Source organism: Thamnophis sirtalis, unplaced genomic scaffold, assembly GCF_051295495.1.
Source record: "Thamnophis sirtalis isolate CommonGarterSnake01/CBP01778 unplaced genomic scaffold, rThaSir2_p1.2 scaffold_10, whole genome shotgun sequence".
NCBI classification, from domain to species: Eukaryota; Metazoa; Chordata; class Lepidosauria; order Squamata; family Natricidae; genus Thamnophis; species Thamnophis sirtalis.
In genome coordinates this window covers 59494398-59517890 of record NW_028261390.1, presented here as the reverse complement: position 1 = coordinate 59517890, position 23493 = coordinate 59494398, and the positions used below count along the sequence as shown (strand labels likewise).

General features: G+C 38.2%; 1 protein-coding gene across 1 annotated transcript in view; it reads left to right on the top strand.

Annotated features, from left to right (window-relative positions):
* Positions 1-23493, top strand: part of SPOCK3 (SPARC (osteonectin), cwcv and kazal like domains proteoglycan 3) — a 139592-nt gene that overhangs the window by 46066 nt on the left and 70033 nt on the right. The window contains exons 3-4 of the mRNA XM_087724689.1: positions 3738-3783; positions 18182-18296. Coding sequence (XP_087580815.1) covers positions 3738-3783; positions 18182-18296 — 161 coding nt within the window. The remainder of the gene's footprint in view (positions 1-3737; positions 3784-18181; positions 18297-23493) is intronic.

The window sequence follows — 23493 nt, the reverse complement described above, 5'->3', positions numbered from 1 at the left end:
TTTAGGCTTAGGGGCATTACTGGAAATAAAACTTAAATTAAATTAATAATTAAATTGTTGATAGTTTTGCATTCTTTATGGTCTATAATCCTCCTTTCCCCTGCCTTAATTCTTTTGAGTATTAACAGTGCTTGGTGATTTTTAGTGCATATAGTTTTGTTTTGTTGTGGCAAGAAAGGTCATAAAATGGGGCAAAACTCACTTCTGTGTTTCACTTAACAACAGCGATTTTGGGCTCAATTGTGGTCGTAAGTCAAATGCTACCTCTATTACCAGCAAGTATATTTACCTTTGCTCACCTTCCTCAATGATATGCTTTGGTGTGAAGTAAAAATACGTGGCATTTTAAGTTCATATCAGGAAACATAATCTCTGTAAAGCTCACAACTATATATTACATCTGTCCAAAGCAATCAAATGAGTATTTTCTGAAGCATTGAGGCAACTGCATCTGGCAAAGAATTGGACAGTTCCTTGACAGTTTTTTGAGGACATCTATAAGTATATGGTAATGAAGGGATTCAGTGGCTAAGACGCTGAGCTTGTCGATCAGAAAGGTCGGCAGTTCGGCGGTTCGAATCCCTAGCGGTGCGTAATGGAGTGAGCTCCCATTACTTGTCCCAGCTTCTGCCAACCTAGCAGTTTGAAAGCATGTAAAAAGGCAAGTAGAAAAATAGGAACCATCTTTGGTGGGAAAGTAGCAGCGTTCCGTGCGCCTTCGGTGTTTAATCATGCTGGCCACATGACCACGGAGACATCTTCGGACAGTGCTGGCTCTTCGGCTTTGTAACGGAGATGAGCACCTCCCCCTAGAGTTGGGAATGACTAACACATATGTGCAAGGGGAACCTTTACCTTTACTATAAATATATGGCTTTCTGTCTTTTTCACTGTACACACCAAGTGTTTTTATATGTGAATGATTGGATGGAAGAAAAATACAGTCTACCTGATCTATTCTTATATTACCTGCAGCTTTGCAGATTGAAATTTCCCTTCGAACAGACCAACAATTTCACATTTTATGTTAAATGCAATTTCACTTATAATTGCTGAAACTAGATTTTCAGTCAATATCCTTGTAAAAAGAATGTTGGTGTACATTAACTTATGCATAGGTACATAGCTATTGATTATTTGGAATATTATAAAGTCCATTAGAAATATGTATGTGAGGCGTAAGTAATTTATTTCAGTAAATTTTCTCAGTAGGAGCTAATCTCTGTCTCTAAGCTGAAATGGCAATAGAAATCCTTACAGCCGCATGCATCATTTTCTTCAAGCAATTTTCTGCGTATTCATTGGCAATATCTGTATCCTTATTTCATATGAGGAATAGATATATTCCAATTTGATTGGTCCATTTTTCTCTCCAGAATAGCATCTGTGGGAAGAAAGAAATCTTTTCACAATTAATAATAGATAGCAGTTATCAGAATGATTTTAAATGTTAAGTTGTAATGTTCATGCATATTTAGCTGAACATTGATTACTAAATGATTGCTTAAATATGTGCACAATGCTTCCCGATTATTTCGTGGTAGCCTTCGGTTCTGGGTGTTCCTTTGCAAAGTCTAGGAATATCAGAATTGTAGTTATTTCTACAATTCTTTAGGCAACCCCATAAATATTTACAATATGAAATATTAATTATTAGTTTTTGTACCATAGTTCAAAATAGTGCAAAAATGAATAATTCAAATGATAAAGAGATTGAGTTGATAGCTGAGGCACCACCTTTCCTATTGTTTCCGCTCTCAGTCAAAAAGACATATTCTGGGTCTCTTCTATGAAACCAGTGCCATCTTTTTGAAGCCCAGAATTGTTGCTTCTCAATGGCAGCATTTGCTCTGTGGAACAGCATCTACCAAAAGATCAGGATGCCCTTGACCCTGTTAGACTTTTGCAAGATGCTGAAGACCTGACTTTAGATATTTAGTTCGGGAGATTAGGTGAACTCTGCTGCTGTTCAGGTGTTCCTCTAGGAACAAGGTTTTCATTTTATCCTTAGGAACTAGGGATTATATTGTTTTTGTGTTTTAATCAAGTGCCACTTGGGCATGGCTAGCCCGTAACTCATCCAGCCTGCGAGCTGGGAGTTTGGAGAGGAGTCTGAAGGAGAGAAGGGGATAAGATAGGAAGGGCCTCTGTGTGGCAAGCCTGAGGCACAGAAGGGGATAGGAGAGGATCAGTGGGGTCAGTAAGAAGGAGAGAAGGTGGATAGTTTTCATTTTATCCTTAGGAACTAGGGATTATATTATTTTGTGTTTTTATCACGTGCCACTTGGGCATGGCTAGCCTGTAACTCATCCAGCCTGCGAGCTGGGAGTTTGGAGAGGAGTCTGAGGGAGAGAAGGGGATAAGATAGGAAGAGCCTCTGTGTGGCAAGCCTGAAGGACAGAAAGGGATAAGAGAGGATCAATGGGGTCAGTAAGAAGGAGAGAAGGGGGATAATTTTCATTTTATCCTTAGGAACTAGGGATTGTTATATTGTTTTGTGTTTTAATCAGTATGCTGTCCAGGGTTTAGTTAGGATGGCGATATAAATCAATAAATAATAAATTATACAGGTGAAGCCCACTAAAATTAATAGCACTTACATTAACAGTATATTGCTTAGTACTCAGATTTGTTTTTGTTTATGCTGAGAAATGAAATGAAATTTAGTTTGTAAACAGTAAGTTTTGAAAGCAATATGTAGAGTGAAGATCTACAAGCACTGTGCTTGTGGTCGGATTAATATTTGGCAATGAAATTTCATTTCTGCGAGAAGTTTTACAGCCATTCCATTTAATACTTTTTACAAGATAATTTGTGTAAGCAACCGTCAGAATAGTTAATAATGATGTACATTGAAACACAATATAATCTGTGATGAGCGTGGCACAAAGGCAACACAGCCAGAGAACTGGTATAACTCCCTTTATTAACGCCAACTGTGCCCCCAAGGTCCCTTTCACTCTCCAGACTGGAGAAGAGCTCTTCCACAAACCTGCAGCTACTCCAGCAGGGCAAGATAAGCAAGGAGCAAAGGATAATTCCAGCAGGATAAGTACATAGAAGGTCGTAAATACTTCAAGCAGTCGGGAGGAATGCCAGGAATGCAGGCCACAACACCACACTAGGTGAACTCAGTGTTTGTTCATGACTAACGCCGCTCCCAAGTGCCTCTCCCTTAAGCTCCATCCCCAGGTGTGCCTTGTGAAGGAAACCAGGACCCTTTCCTTCCTTGTAAGCCACACAACCCCCGTTGCTCTCTTCTGTTTTCTTCCTTGTGATCCCTGTGATCCCTAGGATAAGAAGCAGGGTGGGGCCTTGGTCTTGTTCTACCTCTCTCGTACTCTGCCCAACCTGACTTTGCCCTTCCCCAGTTTCCTCCACAGCCAACAGAGCACTCTCCCGCTGTCTGTCAGCTGCTCGTCTTTCATCTCAGAGTCAGACTACGATGGGAACATGACATAACTCTGAATTAAAATTGTGGCTATTTCAGATACTTTTTCCATCTGGTTTATGAACTAGCTGTTTATTTTTTCAATTATTTTTCATTACCAAAGATGTGTTTCCTGCAATTAGTGTGTCCATATGATAATTGTATCTTTCCTTTGTGTTTTTTTTTGCTGCGCACCATGTGCAGGAAGTTGAGGTTTGTATATCTTTTATGCATTTCTGTCTTTCCCCATTCATACGTTTGTACTCTTTTTCCCATTCTAAGCACATGCTTTCTTTTTCTGCTGCAGGATGATTATTTCCGTACATGGAGTCCACTTACATCCTTTGATCAAGGTAAGAAATGATCTTCATACAAATAAAAAGGGTGATTTTAATGGTCTTTATATTTAGAATTATGAGCTGTAACGTGAAAGCTGCTGTTATCTTTTTAGGTATTCTCCTTGAACCTACTTTTTACAAAGTGAATTTAAAGCAAGTCTAAGTTTTATATTATTACACTTAATAATACACTTATTAATAACAATAACAATATAAAAGTGCATTATCTTAAGTGTAAGTGTAAAGTGTAAGTGTAAAACATTAATTAACAAAAAAAGTAAAGAAAGTGATAGCATGTTAAATTAGATTAATTTTCCTTCTTGGGAGAATTATTTCCTAATAGATTATTTTATATGTTTTCGGTATTAAATGGTAATCACTCCATTGTTTATTTTTATTGATAACTGTTATCAGTGAAACTGTCACAGTAAATGATTTTTAAGATATAAAGTCAACATTCAATTTGTATCACAATAAAACTTGCCATTTCCCCCACTCTCTCGTGAACACTTGAATATCACATGATCATGTAGCCAAAAATTGTTGGATGACTCTTTATATTTCCAGTGGCAGTTGTATAAAATTGTGTCTCAGGAGATGGATGAAATGATTTTTTAAAATGTGGTTCGTATATTACCCATTTTCATTTCATCTTCAAATGTGATCCAGATCTCTTTTTTATTGTTATTATTCCCGGAACTGATATCAGAAAGAACAGTTAATAATGGCTTCTTCCTATATGGCTAAGGATATTAGAGGCTTGGAGTGCATTTATTAATTGCAACTGCAATATAAAGGGATAGAGATTAATCATTACATTCCAGAGCCTGATCAACCTTATTTTTCAACTGCTATTGCACACGAACAGACAAACAGATACAGTTTGGCAATTCATTTCTCTAAACTGCTATTAATATTAAATTGAAGAGCACTATTACAAAACAGCTAAACTTAGTCCTATTTCCACAGTATCTATGACAGCTTTCTGTGACCCCCACCCCAATCCCCACTTATGTTTTATTACTACTGTAATAACATTTCCAGTTTCCAGTTATATGGCATGAGGTGTGGTCCAAAAAATCTGGAGGTTCCCAGGTTCAGAGGGCTCTTTACCTCCTCCCAGAAATTAATCATTCAAACAAAACAGGGATCTGGAAATCCAAAAGAGAATAGATGCAAAGTATAAGTGGAACTATGAAGCTATCAAAATGGACAGTAATTTGCAATTTGGTCCCTTACTAAGTGGTAATAGAAGAAAGCATAGCTATCTTCTCTAAAAAGATTTTAAACTTAAAAAAATAGTTTAGGGAAGAACAAGAAAGATGAATGGGGGACTGGAGGCTAAAACATACAAAGAACAATTGCAGGAATTGGGCATGTCTAGTTTGATGAAAAAGGACTACGGATGATATGATAGTAGTGTTCCAATATCTCAGCGGCTGCCACAAAGAAGAGGGGGTGAACCTATTTTCCAAAGCACCTGAAGGCAGGATAAGAAACTATGGATAAAAACTAATCAAGGAGGGAAGCAACTTAGAACTACAGAGAAATTTCCTGACTGTAAGAACAATTAATCAGTGGGATGACTTGTCTTCAGAAGTTGTAGGTGCTCCAACACTGGAGACATTTAAGAAGAGACTGAACAACCAATTGTCTGAAGTGTGTAGGGTGTCCTGCTTGAACAGGGGTTGGGTTAGAACAGTGGGTCTCAACCTTCCTAATGCCACGATCCTTTAATACAGTTCGTCATGTTGTAGTGACCCCCAGCCATAAGATTATTTTATGTTTTCCATATTTTTTCAAAAATATGTGTTTTCCAATGGTCTTAGGCGACCCCTGTGAAAGAGTCATTCGACCCCCAAAGGGATCCCGACCCACAGGTTGAGAACCATTGGGTTAGAAGAAGAACGGGACTAGAAGTTCCCTTTCAACTCTGTTATTCTGTTAATTCCATATGCTGTTAATGAGGAATAATAGTTTTCACTACTTTTGGTGTAGAATTCAACATCAGTTGTGAATGTGAGAAATAGAGGAGAGATCTCACAGGTTGGACCCTGAAACAGAAGTCATATTCATGCAGTTTGGTGCTAATTGAAAGCAAACATGACTGGTTCCAATGTGATTTTAAAATGGACAAGATTTTTGCAGTATTTGCTCTCAGCCAATGTCCCAAATGTGCTTCTTCAAAAAGCAACTGTACTTTTCCCCTAAAACCAGAAAAAGTTCATTTGATTTCTCAAAGTTCTATCTTGGACAAAAGCAGAGGAATATGCACAGAATTTTGCTACTTGCCACACATTGTAATATTAGTTTGTTTAGCTGATTTAGCTCCCTAAACTCAGATTCAGCCCTAAACTTAGGAAATCTCATTTTAGCTTCTCCCCCAAAAAAGTACAAAGCAACTGAAGAACAACTTTGAATCATTCTGGACAAAGACTCGTGGAACAATTAGGAAGTTCAAGCAGTGGTGGGATTCAATTTTTTTTTACTACGAGTTCTGTGAGCGTGGCTTAGTTGGCATTCTTCTTAGAAACAAAATGGGTCCTCGATCCATTATTCTGAATACAAGCCCTACCAATTTCAATCTCCTAACCCCAATCCCAAAAATAAAAACTCCACTTGTGACATTGTTGATAAAACTGAAGTCTTTCTGTGCACATTTTTACAGAACTGCTTGTGGAGTAGAGACTTTTTATGCAAATGGAAACTGCCAAGGAACAGAATATAAAATATTCAGCTCTGAAAGTAATGGCTGATATTTAAAGTAGTAAAAAAACACTGACAGTTATCGCCACAAATAACTAAACTGATAAAAATAGCCCTGTTCATTATTTTTCTAAACCCTTTCTGAGATAAAGAATTTTCTATGGTTGAACTTAGGGCAAGCCACATCAACAATGAAGCTCTTGAACTTCAGCATATCTTACAACACACTGATCTCAGTGTTGTAATATTAATTTAAACAGTACAAAATCAACAAAAACACTGTAAATATGATGCAGATACCCAAGATTACATTGAGATGTTGAAGTTCTACTGTATCTCAGAGACAGTGGTGGGTTCTGGATCCCGTTGCAACTGGTATGGTGCAACAGGGCCGGGCGCCCACCATGTGCATGTGGCAGCATGCGTGCAGTGCACGTCTGTGTACCCACCTACTGCAATGCTCCAAGTGTTTGGTGGAGCATTGTGCAGGCGCCATGTACGTGTGCAAATGCCCCGATCGGCTCAAATAGCGGTAAGGAGAGTGGGTGGGCCCTCCGGAGCACCGTACTGGAACAGTACTTGGTGCTCCCAGCAGGCACCAGTACGCCCATACCGGGGGCATACCAGTCATATCCCATCTCTGCTCAGAGAGCACTAAAATTTACTGTCACTCAATTTCTGTAATTGTATGACGGCAGTCCATCCTGTAGTTCCAACCTCCTAGAAATTAACAAGTATACAGTCAGGTGATAAGGTTGGGTAGAATGTGGAGCAGGCAGGCCTGGATTTTGCTCAGTTTGAAGCCCACGGGCATTAAGATGAATAACTGAACTGAGTTTGATTTACATATTTGCTCTGTATTTATAGAATAAACCACAAAATAAATTTTGAGATTTCACTTTAATTTGATTTTAATGTAGTGTTTTAATTAATTTGTAATCAGATGTTAATGTTGTTTATAATGAATATTATGAATGCAATCAACACTACATATATAACTGATGTGCAAATATGCATGTTTCTCTTTATGTATAACTAGATAGGCCAATACTATTGTGAAGCTAGATATGAATGTTAGTTTGTGCTGATTAACAAAAAGTAACAAAAACTCCACATTTGGCTGATAATTGAAGTGTTTTATTTTTTTCTTGCAACAGACACACATACAGAATACTGCTTCTTGTTATTTAAAATTTCGATTAGCTACATAACATGACTGTACAATTTAGTAAAATGTCCTTAGATTTAACTAATAAATTATGCGTATTGCAATTTTGAAATTTGAACAATTTTAAATGTAATTGTAATATGTATTAAACAAACTAAATTAAACTAAATTTCTCCAATCTGGAATGTTTCCAAACTTTTGCTTGTTAATTTTCTAGCACTTGACTTATGGCTGTTCGTTTAGCAACCTTTAGTTCATTTAGCAACCTTTCAAAAAAAAAAAGTTCACATTAAAATAAGTAAGTTTCTGATTTGTTCTTACCGCCACAGGATCAAACTTTGGGGAACTTGGCAACTAACATGTATTGATGATGCAGTGGTGGGTTTCAAAATTTTTTGGAACCTCTTCTGTAGGTGTGGCCTGCTTTCCGGGTCCACTGGTGGAACCTCTTCTAACCGGTTCGGTAGATTTGACGAACCGGTTCTACCGAACTGGTGTGAACCAGTAGGAACCCACCTCTGTGATGATGGCTGCAGAGTCCTGATTGTCATTTGTAACTTTTCCGGCCAGCTCTGTTCTAACCCAGGTTCCTTAGAAAGCAAGAAGCAAAGTCTTGGTCCTGACAAAAACTCTTTTATTTACATGACTGTGAATTCCTTTCATTCACAGTCAGCAAGGCTTTAGCAAACACTGTTTCTGAGAAATGTTTATCCACACGCACCTTATCTCATTTGGAGTGTTGCCAGATAACTAGTTTCCAAACACAGGGCAAAGCAAAAGTTGGCACAGGGTCTCTCATAATCACAAACTGAACTTTCCAGACGGAATGAACAAATTGTTTTCTGCAAAAGCCCACTCCCCGTTTGTTCCTCTTTTGTTTCCTATGGGAGAGACCAATCACCTCCAAAGTGTGACTTTACTTTTAAGTCGACTTTGCTTTCTTAGTTGTTCTTGTCTTCTGGTAGCTCTGCTCACGCACACACTGGCAACAGGCTGCAGCTGTTCTTCTGCCTCACTGCTGTCTAGCTCCCTCTCTGCCTCTGACGCAGAGAGGAAAGCTCCCCAAGGACTGGCCCCTGTTCCTCCCCAACCTCTTCACTGTCTGACTCTGCTGCCAGCTCCGCTGGCCACCGGTGGGGCCACAACAGCTTCTGACAAACCAGGTCAATGGGAGAAGCTGAATTTACTTAACAACAACATGAACTACTTAAAACCACGTGTTTTACTTAATGACCATGGCAAAAGAAGCTTGGGCACAACTACTTAAGACCACTTTCTTTATTCCAGTCTCAATTGCAGTTGTAAGATGAGGGCTACCTTCTGGGAGTTGCACATTTTAGAGATACAGATTTCAAAGCTGTGAATATAGGTAGACAGAGGCTGTAAAATGATTCATAACTCAGTCCTTATACAACTTGATTAAATCTAGTCAAATTATTGCACTAACCCTATATTGTATTATTGGAAATTATAAATTTTTTTAATCTTTCCAAGTTTCTTTTTTTTATTATGGGCAATTTATGCAAATCATAACATGCATTATGAGCAATGTATGCTCATAATGAGCAATTCCCTTTATTTCCATTATGAGCAATGTATGCAAATCATAACATAAAATCATAACATGCATTTTGTTAGCAATTGAGCATATTCAATATTTTTATGTAGTTACTACTACTGAATATTTTTACAGGAATATTTACTACATGGAAAAGATTTAATATGATTATGACTATTAAAATGTACACCTGCATAAAACTTTCCATGAATACTAAATAGTTTGCACAATGTTATATATAACTTTGTATATATAATTAATTGTTTAAACTTGAGCTTCATAATATTTATCCATATAAACTAGTATGCTATTTGTAAATCTTTAGATAAAAAGCACATGAATCTATAAGCTGTAGTTATACATTTTCTTTCAAAACAAACACCACACCATGCTGCATTGTGGCTAGTGGTTAGAATGCAGTATTGCAGGCTAACTCTGCCCACAGCCAGGAGTTCAATCATGACTAGCTCAAGTTTGACCCAGCTTTCCATCTTTCCGAGATCAGTACAATGAGAACCCAGATTGTTGAGGGCAATTTGCTGACATTTGTAAACAGGTCAGAGAGTACTGAAAAGCACTATGGAGTGGTATATAAGTCTAAGTGATATTAAGTATATATTACTTGATCCGTGAAGTAGATTATTACAAAGAGAATTTCAAGTTGGACATAAAAAGCTAGAGAAATGTCTTTTCTTTTACATTTTGAACAACTGAAACAAATTGGATATAGTATTTAAAATGGTCCAAAATTCTAAACTGTAATAATATATAACATGGGACAACACTCTCTTTATTTGGGGGATGGGGGCGGCTGAGGGTTGCATCCTGTTGGCATCCCATTGTGTATTTTATTTCTATATAAAGTATGTTTAGGGTCTATATATATATGAATTTTATTGGACACTGGGCCCTTAGGCTATATTAATTATTACATACAATACATATATTAATATCTTCCGGATTCAGAAATCAAAAAAGCATACTGAAAGATTCATTCTATATGCTGACCTAAATAATTTTAAAGCCTTTAATGCTTTTGTTAATGCTTGAATATTCCTTGGTAGATCTCTGGATGAAAAATGATTTATGACAATGACCATTTCATTAAATTTAAACAGGAAGTTAGTACTTGAGCTGTACACTTTGGGTGGTTAATTTATTAAATTGCCAAGAGTGATTGGAGCTTTTATATCAGTACCATTTGCATTTTATGTTAACTGTATAATGCTAATAATGTGAATATAAGTACATGTATTTCCAGTTTTATGTCCCCACTTTAGTGCTGTCTTATAAATGCCTCACTTAATTTAATTAGTTATTAATTAATTATATAGCTATCTTACTCATCTCACCTTACTATGGTGACTCAGGATAACAGCATTTAAAATCCAGATGCAAACAATATAAATAATCAATACATACTGTGTTTCCCTGAAATTACAACATGTCCTGATAATAAGGTCATGCCATATTTTTCCTGTGGGCAATAATTTTCCTGTGGGTCCTCCCCCAATAATAAGCCCCCTGGACAACCTCTACCTCCAGCCAGGCAGAGCGCCACTCACCAACCTAGTGATATCCCGAAGACACAAAGCCGCAGGGGGAGGGGGGAAAAGGCGCTCACATTGCTTGATGCCTTTAGGATACTGCTAGGTTGGTGGGTGACGCTGTGCCCAGCTGGAGCGGGGGGTTGCCGGGCAGCTGCTCTCATGAGCAGCCACTCTCACGAGCAGCTGTCCAGCAACGCCCCTTTTCAGCTGGGCAGAGTGCCATTCACCAACCCAGTAATATCCCAAAGGTGCTAAGCCGTGTGGCGCTCTGCCCAGCTGGAAAGAGAGGTTGCGCGAGCACTTGTTCTGTCCCCAGCTCACATGCCTCCCAGCCTCACCATGCCCAGCTCTCCCTGCAGGGCTGTGCCAGGGTGCTGCTGCTGCCATGGTCCCGCTGCTGCTGCCGCCATGCCACTGCTGCCGCCACTGCCACCGTGGCCTCACCACCACCATGCTCTGAGCATAACCGGCTTCCAAACTCTGGAGATCCGCTGCCGAGTCTTCCGACAGTGGCCACTCTGGGACTATGCTCTATGGTTGTGGGCTAGCTGTTGAAAGACTGGTGGGACAGAGAGTCTTCCTGCAGCCAGCCCACAACCCTAGAGTGTAGTCCCAGAGGGGCCGCTGCCTGAAGGCTCAGCAGTTGATCTCCGGAGTTTGGAAGCCGGTTATGCTCAGAGCATGGCAGCGGCAGCAGGGCCACAGCGGCGGCAGCACCCTGGCCTGGCCCTACAGGGAGAGCTGGGCATGGTGAGGCAACAGTGCAACACAGCCGTTTCCCCATGTGGCTGTGCCCGGCTCTTCGGGCGCCTGCTTGCAAGAGAGCAGCCACCCAGCAACCTCAAACCAACAAACCCACCCGATAATAAGGACCAAGCAACATTGGGGGGGGGTCAAAAGAAAATAAGACCCTGTCTTATTTTTGGGGAAACACGGTATATCAACAATAATTGAAGCCTGATATTTGGTAACTATCAAAAAACAAATCTTGAGTTCCCTGTTATTAGTTCAATAACAATCAAGCAAACAAACAAACATGTAACAAACAGGTTGCATATGCCACCTATGAAATTCATTATCACAAGACAGTGATGACTACTAATTTGGATGGCTTTAAAAGCAGATAGTATAAATCACAAACTATTTAATCTAAGACTACAATTGCTAAAGAATAAATGTTCTTCTGGATTGTAGGTGGTATTCCTTCAAATACCAATTTAATAATGGTGGGAGGAAACAGGTTGTAATGCTAATGAGCATCTTGACTCATCTATTTGGCCCTGTGGAATAACTATCAGACCTGGATAACCATGGAATATCAAAGGAAATACAGAAAGTGTTGCTGTTTTTACAGCTACCTTTGTAAGTCTTATTAGTGAGTACATAAACTATCATTAAATCATTTATCTCCTTGAAGAAAAGATGGACCAAGGCTTATCATGGCTTTTCAAAAAAACATGGTTTGTAAACTAAGGAGTTAACTTGTCAGAAATTTAGATTTTATTCTTCATTAGATTTTTAGTCTGCATCAATATGCCCCATTTAAGTATATTGGCTTGATGAAGTCAGAATACATAACTGAACAGGATTTTGGGAAATGCAAACTGTTCTCTATAAGCATGTAAAGTGGGAATATTTATTTTGCAAATTACTTACCCAGTCTTGAATCCGAGGCAAAGTATTCGTATTCAGGAGACCTCATGAAATGTAAAACATTTGAAAGGAGCGCTTTGCAATGCTTATAACTGAAGTTTGCATAAAAACAATACATTTTCAAATCATTAAATTACCTGCACTGGCTGCTTTTGAAAACTACTCCTGTTTGTCTATACATCATTGTGCATGCACAAGTGTTCCACTTAATGAGCTCTACTCTTGTTTCCTGAATACGGGCATTCAATAAATACAAATATTTCTGAATATATTTAGAGAATATAGTCAATAACTGGTCTTGAATTTTAATGCATATCTAAGAGCTTGCTTACATAGTCTTATGTTCTTGAATTCATGTTCTTTCTTCATTCATTTTTGGAATTTATATTAGGAACAACTTAATACTCTTAAACAGTTTTAAAGGGCAGCCCTATGAGGAATATATTACAATAATTTAATTTTTGTTATATTCAAGAGTAAGATCAAAAGGCATAGAAGTTTTTCTTTGTTTAGGTACCATGTACTCTGTTCACTTCTGTTCATCACCCTAACAACAAGGATGATCAGGCACTAAAAACTAAGCCTGTGTGAAGAGAAAGAACTAGTTATGTTTAACCTTGAGAAGATTAAAAGGGAAGACATAACATGATTAATGTTACATGAATGACAGTTTAATTTGCATATTATATTTTACTTTTCTTCCAAAAGATAAAGATGGTAGGTATAGTTATCATTCCTGATTTGGTGGTAGTTATAGTTGAAGTATTCCCTGAAGGAACGAGGCAGGAGGCTCCTGAGGTAAGTTAACGGCACTTTATTAGAGCAGATCTGAACAGTAGACAGGCTAGCGGTAGATCGGGACTCCGCCCTGCTTGACAGCTATTTATACGGAGCTGTCAAGCAGGGAGGCCAATAGGCATGCGTCTGAAAGCCCGCGCTCAGCCATGCCGCGCCTTAGCCAATTGGGCGCGGCCTGGCTGTTGCTGGCTGTCAGTTGTAGTCTCGAGGACTAAACAATAGTTATCTTTCCTGATTTTATTTTCAAACATCATTTTGTTAATTCAATAATAGCATTATTTTACTGTAGTATCAAACTTGAGGTTTAGAATTAAATCTGTACCTTCACAAATAGATTGAAATCTTGACTTCCTCAGTTCAAATTGAGGTTCCACCACAAAACCGCGGTAGACAAAAGCGCGCTCGACAAAAGCGAAAACATCGCGCTGTGAGCGGTAAATTTAAAATTAAAGCGAAAACCTTACCCTAACCCCCCCAAACCTAACCCTTAACCTAACCCTAAACCTAACCCTAACCCTTAACCTAACCCTAAACCTAACGGTAACCCTTAACCTAACGCTAAACCTAACCCTAACGCTCAACATAACCCTAACCCTAACCCTAAGCCTAAACCTAACCCTTACCTTTATGTGAATTGGCTTGCTTTAATTTTATTTTAATTTTAATTTAATTTATTTTTTAATTTTTTTAATCGTGCTGCTGATGACGTCAGGTACGCGCTTTCATCGAGCGCGGTTTTGTCGAGCGCGGTTTTGTCGGGTCACGCAAATTGAATCGTTATCCTTTATCAGATAAACCAGGATTTGGATGCACTATATGTAATGCAGATTTTCTATCAGCCATTCCAATATTTTACTATTCTTTACTATTCCTGTATTTTACTATACTATCTACTATACTGTAAACTGAGTACTATTCAACTCTACTATAAACTATACATTGAGCCACCGCATATATATCTTATACGCAGTGGCTAAGGCGCTGAGCTTGTTGATCAGAAAGATTGGTGGTTTGAATCCCTAGTGTCATGTAACGGAGTGAGCTGCCATTACTTGTCTCAGCTTCTGCCAACCTACCAGTTCCAAAGCATGTAAAAATGTAAGTAGAAAAATAGGAACCATGTTTTGGGAAGATAACAGTGTTCTGTGCGTCTTTGGCATTTCGTCATGCCAGACATGTGACCACAGAGACGTCTTCGGATAGTGCTGGCTCTTCGGCATGGAAATGGAAAACATTTTTATACAAGCTATATTGACAAATCCTAGATCATTGTTGACTTAGGTATAAGACAATCTAATAAACCTGTTTTAAATTGATACACACCAGCAGCTGTCTAGCTAAAAGATAAAAGTCTATAGTATAGGTAAAGGTTCCCCTAGGACTCTTGGGGGTGATGCTCATCTCCATTTCCATGCCGAAGAGCCAGCACTATTATTTTTATGTATAATTAGGCAGGTTTATAATTGGGTATGAAACCCAGAATTTCTGAATACATAGATAGCAATAGCAATAGTTAGACTTATATACCGCTTCATAGGGCTTTCAGCCCTCTCTAAGCGGTTTACAGAGTCAGCATATTGCCCCCAACAACAATCCGGGTCCTCATTTTACCCACCTCGGAAGGATGGAAGGCTGAGTCAACCTTGAGCCTTGTGGGATTTGAACAGCCGAACTGCTGAACTGCAGTCAGCTGAAGTAGCCTGCATTTAACCACTGCGCCACCTCATAGGCATCCACTGGTGATGGCTACAGCTCTGATGATGGCAGTCAAGTGACATGTATATGAGGCCTGAACTCCTATCAGTTTTCAAACCAGTTTTATAAATAATGTTTCAAGGCTCCAGGGGTCAAGAGGCATTCTTGCAAAATAAAAAAAAATGTGGATGGCTGCAAGCCAGGTCTTTTATTTTGATACATAAAATCAATAAGAAAGCAGATATCCTGGTGATTTAAGAAGTGGATTTGGAAACAGCAGATTTTTTTAAAATGTTGGGTATGTTTGTTTCTTTTGTGTAAATTCTATGTACACTTTTAGGAGTGATGCACTGTATAATGCAGTTTTGCTGAATAGCAGCAGTTTGTCTTCTAAGTACTCATGTTTTCCCAAAAATAAGACCCGGTCTTATTTTCTTTTAGGCTCCGAAATAAGCACTGGTGCTTATTTTCAGGGGAAGTTTATTTCTTTTGAGTGCTGCTGCCATGAGATGGAACTGCCCCATAGGCCCTGCACCAGCTTACCTAAAGGCCCCTGCAGCCAGGCCAGCCATGCCCCAACACCTGCCTTGCCTCATGGCTGCAGCAGCAGTGTGTTGCTTGGTCTCCTGCTCCATTGCAGTCATGAAGTGGGCCAGGAGCCGTGCAGGATTTTCCTGGATGAGGCTGTTGGAGCAGCTACCATGAGGCGACACAGATGTCAGGGCGTGGAAGGCCTGCCTGGCCACGGGAGCCCTGGGGTAGTCTGGTGCGTGGCCCATGGAGCAGCTCCATCCCCTGCCTCACCTCACCTCGTGTCAGTAGGATGGGTGGGAGACCGGCTCTGCAGGCGCTTAAGTAGGGCCTATTTTGTGAGTAGGGATTGGGTGCATGCACAGAAAACACGCTATGGCTTATTTTCAGGATAGGTCTTATTTTTTGAGGAAACACTGTAGTTAGTACTTTGTCTTGTTTTGGAGGAAAAATTGGATTTGGCATATGGATTTAACACATTTCACCTGTGCTGCAAAGTCTGTTTCTTGGCCAAATTATTTTTGAGTTCACTTTTTGTGAGGGATTTGATTCAGAAAGCAAATTTTCTCTAAGTTTAAAACAGCTTCCTACAAGTTACTTTCGGTAAGCTTTATTACAGGAAGGAAGGGGCAGGATTCATATTTGGCAAGTAGTAGAGGACATTTTAATACTTTTAAACTGAAAATCCAGATGAAGATGATGTAGCTGCTGCTACTACAATCTTAATTTTTGTTTTACACTGGCTCTAAAGCCTATTGTAAGCTTGTGGGTATAAATACAGTGATAGTTACTGCAGCTGCTTGCTTCCATTTCATTTTTCAGTGCTGGAGTTGGAATTGTAAAAAAAAATGTAAATGTATCAATATTGATCTATCCAAATTCAGATTATTTTAATTCCTATGTGTACAGTAAGAACATGAAAATATACTAATATACTTATTTTAACGTAACAAAAGAGTAGAATGGATATTTCTTTTTTTACTTTTGCAAACGTGCAGGTGATGCTTAATTACTAATTTATGAATAGTTTCCTTATAATTATAAAAATGAATACATTAATGTGAACATATCCAGAATATTTTGGCTAGAATTGAACTTAGACAATTTCCACAGCAAAATGAGTAATATTTATACTTATATTAAATTGGGAATATTGGCTCCTACTTCTCTAACTGTGAAGAAATAAATATAATATTTATAACAGCAATACTAGATAATAGCAATAGCAGTTACACTTATATACCGCTTCATAGGGCTTTCAGCCCTCTCTAAGCGGTTTACAGAGTCAGCATATTGCCCCCAACAACAATCCGGGTCCTCATTTTACCCACCTCGGAAGGATGGAAGGCTGAGTAAACCCCTAAAATACTTTCCCCATTAGGAAATGATAACTGCTAAGCATTAAATACCTTAAAATTGTTGTTTAATAAGAAAATTGATGCATTAAATGTTTAAACAACTTTAAATTGAAATTTAATGCAGGTCAAATCCATACTTTGCATAATATCATAAAACTGAATATTGATTTAATGTGGTTGGGGAAGAGTGGTGTGAGTTCCTTCTTACTAAGTTACTTTGTGCAATTATTTTACATTTTGATTTTGAGATGGTAAAATGTTTGCCTGCTGATGTATAGTAATCACAGTTAATCAAAATTCTGTCCTTCCAGATCAGTTTAATTAATTTTTCATTAGCAATTTGTCATATGATTGTTGTGTTCATTATATAAAGCCATTACTGCTTAAAGAAAGATCAGCAGGATTCAAAGCATTGGCAGAATGTTCAGTGTGGAAATGTTAATAAAACATTTATTTAGGATATAACTGATCACACCATTTACCACATTTAGGCATTAATTGGCCCTAAGTGTATCTTTTTGCAAAATTGCAACTTTTACCATAGTGCACTTGCCAACATGAATACATATGTATGTACATATAAGAACCAATGATGTAAATATAAGTCTTTTCCCAAAGAAAGGCTCCTCTGAATTTAAGACAACCATTGTGTCAAAGAAGAGCAGATAAAAATAAATTAGAAATTTTTAGTATGCATCTATGTATGTATCAGGGGTGGGTTTCTTGCCCCGTTCCAACCGGTTTGGTTGGAACGGGGCCGGCGGTGTCCTCGTGCACGCGCGCGGTGCACGCATGCGTACTAGTGTCTGCGTGACGCTCCAGCTGCTTCTGGAGGATCGCGCAGGCGCTGTATGCGGCCTACGCATGCGTGGAAGCGCAGAACTCGTCAAAACCGGGTAAGGACCGCGGACAGGCGGGCGCGCCCTTCGCCATTCCCGGAAGTTACTTACTTCTGGGTTTGCCGACCAACCGGTTCGCAGGGACCGCCGCGAACCGGTTGAAACCCACCCCTGGTATGTATGTATAAAATATATTGACCACCCATCTTACCAAAGGGTAACTCCGAGAGGCTTAAAGTCATAAAAAAACGTATCTATACATATCCATGCCAGGAAGGGCTTTAAAGGTGATCATTGTACCCGGAAAGAGATTGGAAACCAATGCAGCTTGCGGATCAGTGATGTCGCAGTTTTAGTCAGCTGAATTTAGTAAGATCACCCAATTCACCGTTAACTGATAATTGCGAGGAAAGACCTGGTTTTCTTAGTCTTAGTCTTCTTAGCGGATCAGTGATACATCATTGCCCTTGGGGAACTAATAGGTTATTTATACTTTCTGTATGTCTGTAGAAAAGGTGTATTTTTTAAAAAAAATATTCTCTACAATTGTTTTTTAGCTTTAGACCCAGCTAAAGATCCATGCTTAAAGATGAAATGCATTCGTCATAAGGTATGCATTGCACAAGATCAACAAACAGCTGTTTGCATTAGCCACCGGAGACTGACACACAGGTAAATATCTCCATGTTATTGATATGTAATTAGGGCTATTAATATATATTTGTACTCACTGCAGCATTTTTTGCATCGTTTTGGACTGAAGTAAACGAAACTGTATGACAATATGTGCACATTATGAAAATTCTGTGCATGGTCCTTCATAGACTCAGTGAGTAGATAACCTATACTCAACAGAGCCTTCATTGAGTTTGAACTTAGTCTAATACAGATTTGCTTATTTTCAATAAGGTACCCGTGGGAATAGTTTCCAACATACTATATTATTGTGTTGTTTTTTTTTTAAAAATGATACCAATTGTATTTCAGACAGTATCAAAAAAATTAAACATTGACAGAAACACAATTTGAAAATTTCTACAAAGTATTTTATACACTAAAATTCACTCGAAGATTAATATTTAAGAGCCGAAGTGGCACAGTGGTTAGAGTACAGCATTGCAGGCTACTTCAGCTGACTCACCAGGCTCAAGGTTGACTCAGTCATCCACCCTTCTGAGTAGGTTAAATGAGAACCCAAGTTGTTGGGGGTGATATGCTGACTCTGTAAACCGCTTAGAGAGGGTTGTAAAAAGCACTATGAAGAGGTATAGAAATCTAAGTCCTATTGCTATTTCTTTCAGAAGGATGAAACACTGAAAGCAAGATACGCTCCCTTTTACCCAATGGTGGGATTCAAATAATTTAACAACCAGTTCTCTTCTCTAATAACCAGCTGGGTAGGTGTGGCTTGGTGGTCATGTGACTGGGTGGGTGTGGCCAATTCAACATCACTCATGTTGATGGGCATTTTGCCTTAGCTGTTACAATGTAATTCTTTCAAATGAAAAATATATTCATGCTTCAATTAAAAATGTTAATATTTAATTTTGCAATGGTAACAAAGTTTCACATGAAAAAAAACCCCACCAGGGTTCCTTGCTAAAATGCATGGAATAAGTGCCTTCCAAGTGTTTCCAGCATCACTAGGCAACTAAGGAACTCAGGCACAAAGCTACACCTTGAAGAGAAATCTGATGCACTCACCTCTTTTAGAGTTTATCAGAAAGAGCACCTATGAAGAACATGGAACTATAAAACTATTGCGCTCCTGGATGAGAGCAAAGAAATACAAAAACCTTTAAGCTCTTCAGTGAGGCAAACATTTTACCTGCATATTCTGCAGGTAATTCCTTCTTGAAATGAGTGCAAAAGACAATCCAGATATATTTTCTCAATGCTTATGCTTGTAAAAGACTGAACTATTTCAGTGAGTAACAAGGAAATGAGTGAAAAATTAATGTAATGCTAGTGTAACCTTTGGGGGGGATTTTATACATTTTATAATTCTCTATAATGAATTACAATTCAAAATTTAAAATTAATGAAGTTCTATGATACTAGATGCAGTATGGATATGTTTCAATAACAATTATGGCATCCTTGGTGTAATCTCTGAGTTTGGAGTCATTTTCACTACCCTTCTAGGTCACATCACCAGTGCCAGTGACTGTGAAGGTTGCTTCCAGTTCATATAAATTAAACTGTTTAGAACTATGCATTTTATACAGTGTAATAGTCTGATTGAAAGGGAGACAATTCAAATCTTGAGTATCTGCTTTCATGCAAGAAATCTTGATATCTCCATAGAAGATAGAGAAAATCTAAGCTTGAAACTGAAAATTCCCTATTAAAAAATATCGTATTTTAGACAGAATCACAAATCATATCATTCAGTCCAAGTAAATTTGTAAGAATCACAATGATGTTTATCATCATACCTGCTCCTATGTTATATATATGTGTGTATGTGTGTAATTGATGTGTTTGCAGTATGTGTACGTATTTTATAGGGTTTTACTGTTCACAGATTGCTATGAAACATAAAGATATTTCTTCGCTGATCAGCATGATCTAGTTCTAAATGATTAGAAATGGAATGTGAAACTTAGGGCCGCAATTAGATGTTAGCATTTTATACAAGGAAATTTTCAGTGAAGAAGTACAAAAGACAATATACAGCATTTTGTGTATGTCAGTACTTTTACAGTCATTTAAACATTTAGACAGATTGTATAATCTTTGCTTTCCGTTTAATAGATTTTGATCCTGTAATGTGGCTGCTGTCTTAAAAAAACAAGATGAGACACCCCTTTCAAGTTAAGAGAACACATTTTATTGCCAAACTTATGCTATCATTGGCGGCTGATAAGCATAGGTCTCAAAATAGATAGCTTTAATTGAGTGCACCTGCGTTGATGAAGAAGGTGTAACAGCTTTCAGAAAATATGTTTTTCCTTTACAGATATTCTAGCTTGTGTTGATGAATTTCAGATTTAATAAGATTAAACATAGGATTATGAGGAATCGTATTTCTTAATGGACATCTGGGTCTTGGTTTATTTAATACCTCTCAAATCCTCTTCCTTCCAGAGAAATGGATGGAAGTTAGAATAGCTTTTCTGTATGCAATGTCAGGCCTGCAGCGGTTCCTTTAAGAATCTTTGGCCTGCCACACTCTCATTAAGGGGGGGGGGGGGAATTAGCAAGGGGTAGAATGTGTTGTTTTCAAAATAAAAAATTCCTTTCTAGAAGCTCAAGGTCATCTTTTGTCTCCCAAACCTTTGCACCTGATCGGAAGCAGTTGGGCGTAGGTGCTAGCGTGGACCAGAAGAAGATTGGACCATGTGATGGACTGTGGGTGTGGGGACAAGATCATGAACTTTTAACTGGGTGGGATCCTGATGTAACTTCCAGAATTGGGATTCCATAGCACGATGCCAACATGCCTGCCTTATTAAATTGGAACTTTAAGCATAGTTTTGCCTTTGACTCTGATTTAATTCTGCATGATATTTGGAATGCTGACATGCAAATTTAAAACTGGAGTAGTGCTATATAACTTACTTAACCGGTATTTTATAAAGTATTGTTATTGTAACTTTATTTATTTATTTATTATTTATTACATTTGTATTCTGCTTATCTCTCAACTCTAGGCATCTTGGTTTACAGTACAATATAATGTAAAGTATACGGGTTCTTTGGGGAAATAGTACAGAAAAAAGAATGGTGCTAATTTTCTTAGCTTTGCTTGTTTGTTCAATTTCTATGGTATCCCATCCGAATCAAGGAGTCTGAGGCAGCTTACAATTCAAAAAAATGGATTAGAGGTAAAAATATTAAAACATTTTAAAACAGTAAATGCAGTTAAATCAATAAAAACAGCCAAATTACATTATTACAAATATTTGTCTAGTTAGCAATATAGCCAGGCTGTCAACCAGTGGTGGGATTCAGCCAGTTCTCACCACTTCGGGAGAACAGGTTGGTAACTTTCCGAGCAGTTTGGTCAACTGGTTGTTGAAAGAAATCATTAGGGCAGAGAACTGGTTGTTAAATTGAATCCCACCACTGGTATCAACTGGCAAAGCATTCCTGGCCTGCTCTCAAGTTGCCATAGGAAAGCGGGGATGGTTAACCTATGAAACGGCACGGCAGCAAAAGACAGATGCACATTCCAGACTTACCTCTCTCAAGGCGGTATCCCAGGTTACCCACAGCTGCCGAAGGGGGGAATGATATCTACAGCCCCCCAAAGTGCTCCGTTGGAGAATGTGATTTATGATACACCCTATTGGGAGGGGGAAACAGGGTCATAATTGAGCCGTAAATTACATGGGGTCAGAGTTGGCTTCCCTTGGGTACGGGCTGACATGTTGCTCCTAATAAATAACTGGATTTCTTTTGGGGCTTGGCTCGAGGCTCATGATTTAATTAAGGCATCCATCGGAACCCTGACACAGGCAATGAGGTTGTTGACATATTCAGCATCCCAGGCTCAAGGAACATAACTAGTTTTTTAGGGCCCTATGAAAGGCTGACAGAGTTTCTATATAATCTCATTAAGGGGAAGACTGGAACAGTGATTTAGATAATGCCACCATTCCCTCCTACCTCCATTTCCCTTACCTCATTTATAACTAGAAATAAACTAATAAAAATATTTTATATAACTCAGTTCTATTAGCATGGTCGTTATCAATTTATTATGATTCTATCCTTGGATTGAAACTTAATACTATAGAAGGAAAGCAACTTGCTTTCCTGCTTGTTGTTGTTTGTTTGTTTGTTTTTTGGCTTTGAATTACTTTCTGCGTAGACGCTAAAGTTTCTGAGCAGTGAAACTGACAATCTATATCGGATTCACATCAATATCGGATTTCCCTATAGGATTTAACACTTAAAAAGCTCTCATCTGGATTTTTTCTTTTTAAATTTTCAATGGAATTTTTCCTTTTTTTCTTCACACCCTCATTGACAAAAAATATGATTTTAATGTTCTTTGCGGCCATTTTGTTACAGTGCATTTTCCCCTTCTGTCTTTGAAAGGAATTGTGTGGTTTTTTTTTTTGTCTATGTAAGTTTAGATGCAAATAATGCACCAAGTTAAAGATAAAGCCTGGTGGGCTACCTTCACAGGAAAAAAACCCACCCTTTTTTAGTTTACAAGTTCAAATTGACAACTTTGGTAAAAGACTTGATAAAATTCCATGGGTTTCAAAACAACCAGAGAATAACCAGATTCAAACCAAGCATCTCACAGCCAAGACAGACTTACAACCGAATGGACTGCAGTCTAAATCCATGCTGGAAGATTTGAAGGAGAAGTTTGGCTGGAAAACATAGGACCTGCTGCAGAAATTTGAAGGTGATCTGGATTTTACAAACTTAATGTAATTAGCAGATTCGATGAATGACTCTCTTAAGAAGATGGACTTATATGCAATTTATAAAAGAATTTGGACTGCCTTTTCCTGAGAAAATGGATTGATGTGAAAAATGGATTTATTACACCTAAACAGAGAACAACTGACAAGAGACTTTACACTTTGGTTCACAGTGAGACTGCTTCAACAATGGATGTGGTCGAAATATTGATAGCATGTACATATTTATAAATAAATATATTTATATACAAATATGTTGTATATTTTATGTATTCAATTGGAAAATGAGACATTGTTGGCAAAGCTTCCACTAAAACTCTTAAGGGAAAGTAGTAGTAGTTGTTGTTGTTGTTGTTGTTGTTAGTATTACTATTAATTATTATTATTAACTAACTCTTTTATTCATTAAACATGAAACTCAGTCAATGAACATTTTAAAATGTATCACAAATATCATTGACTGGCGCCGATTGTTGGTATGG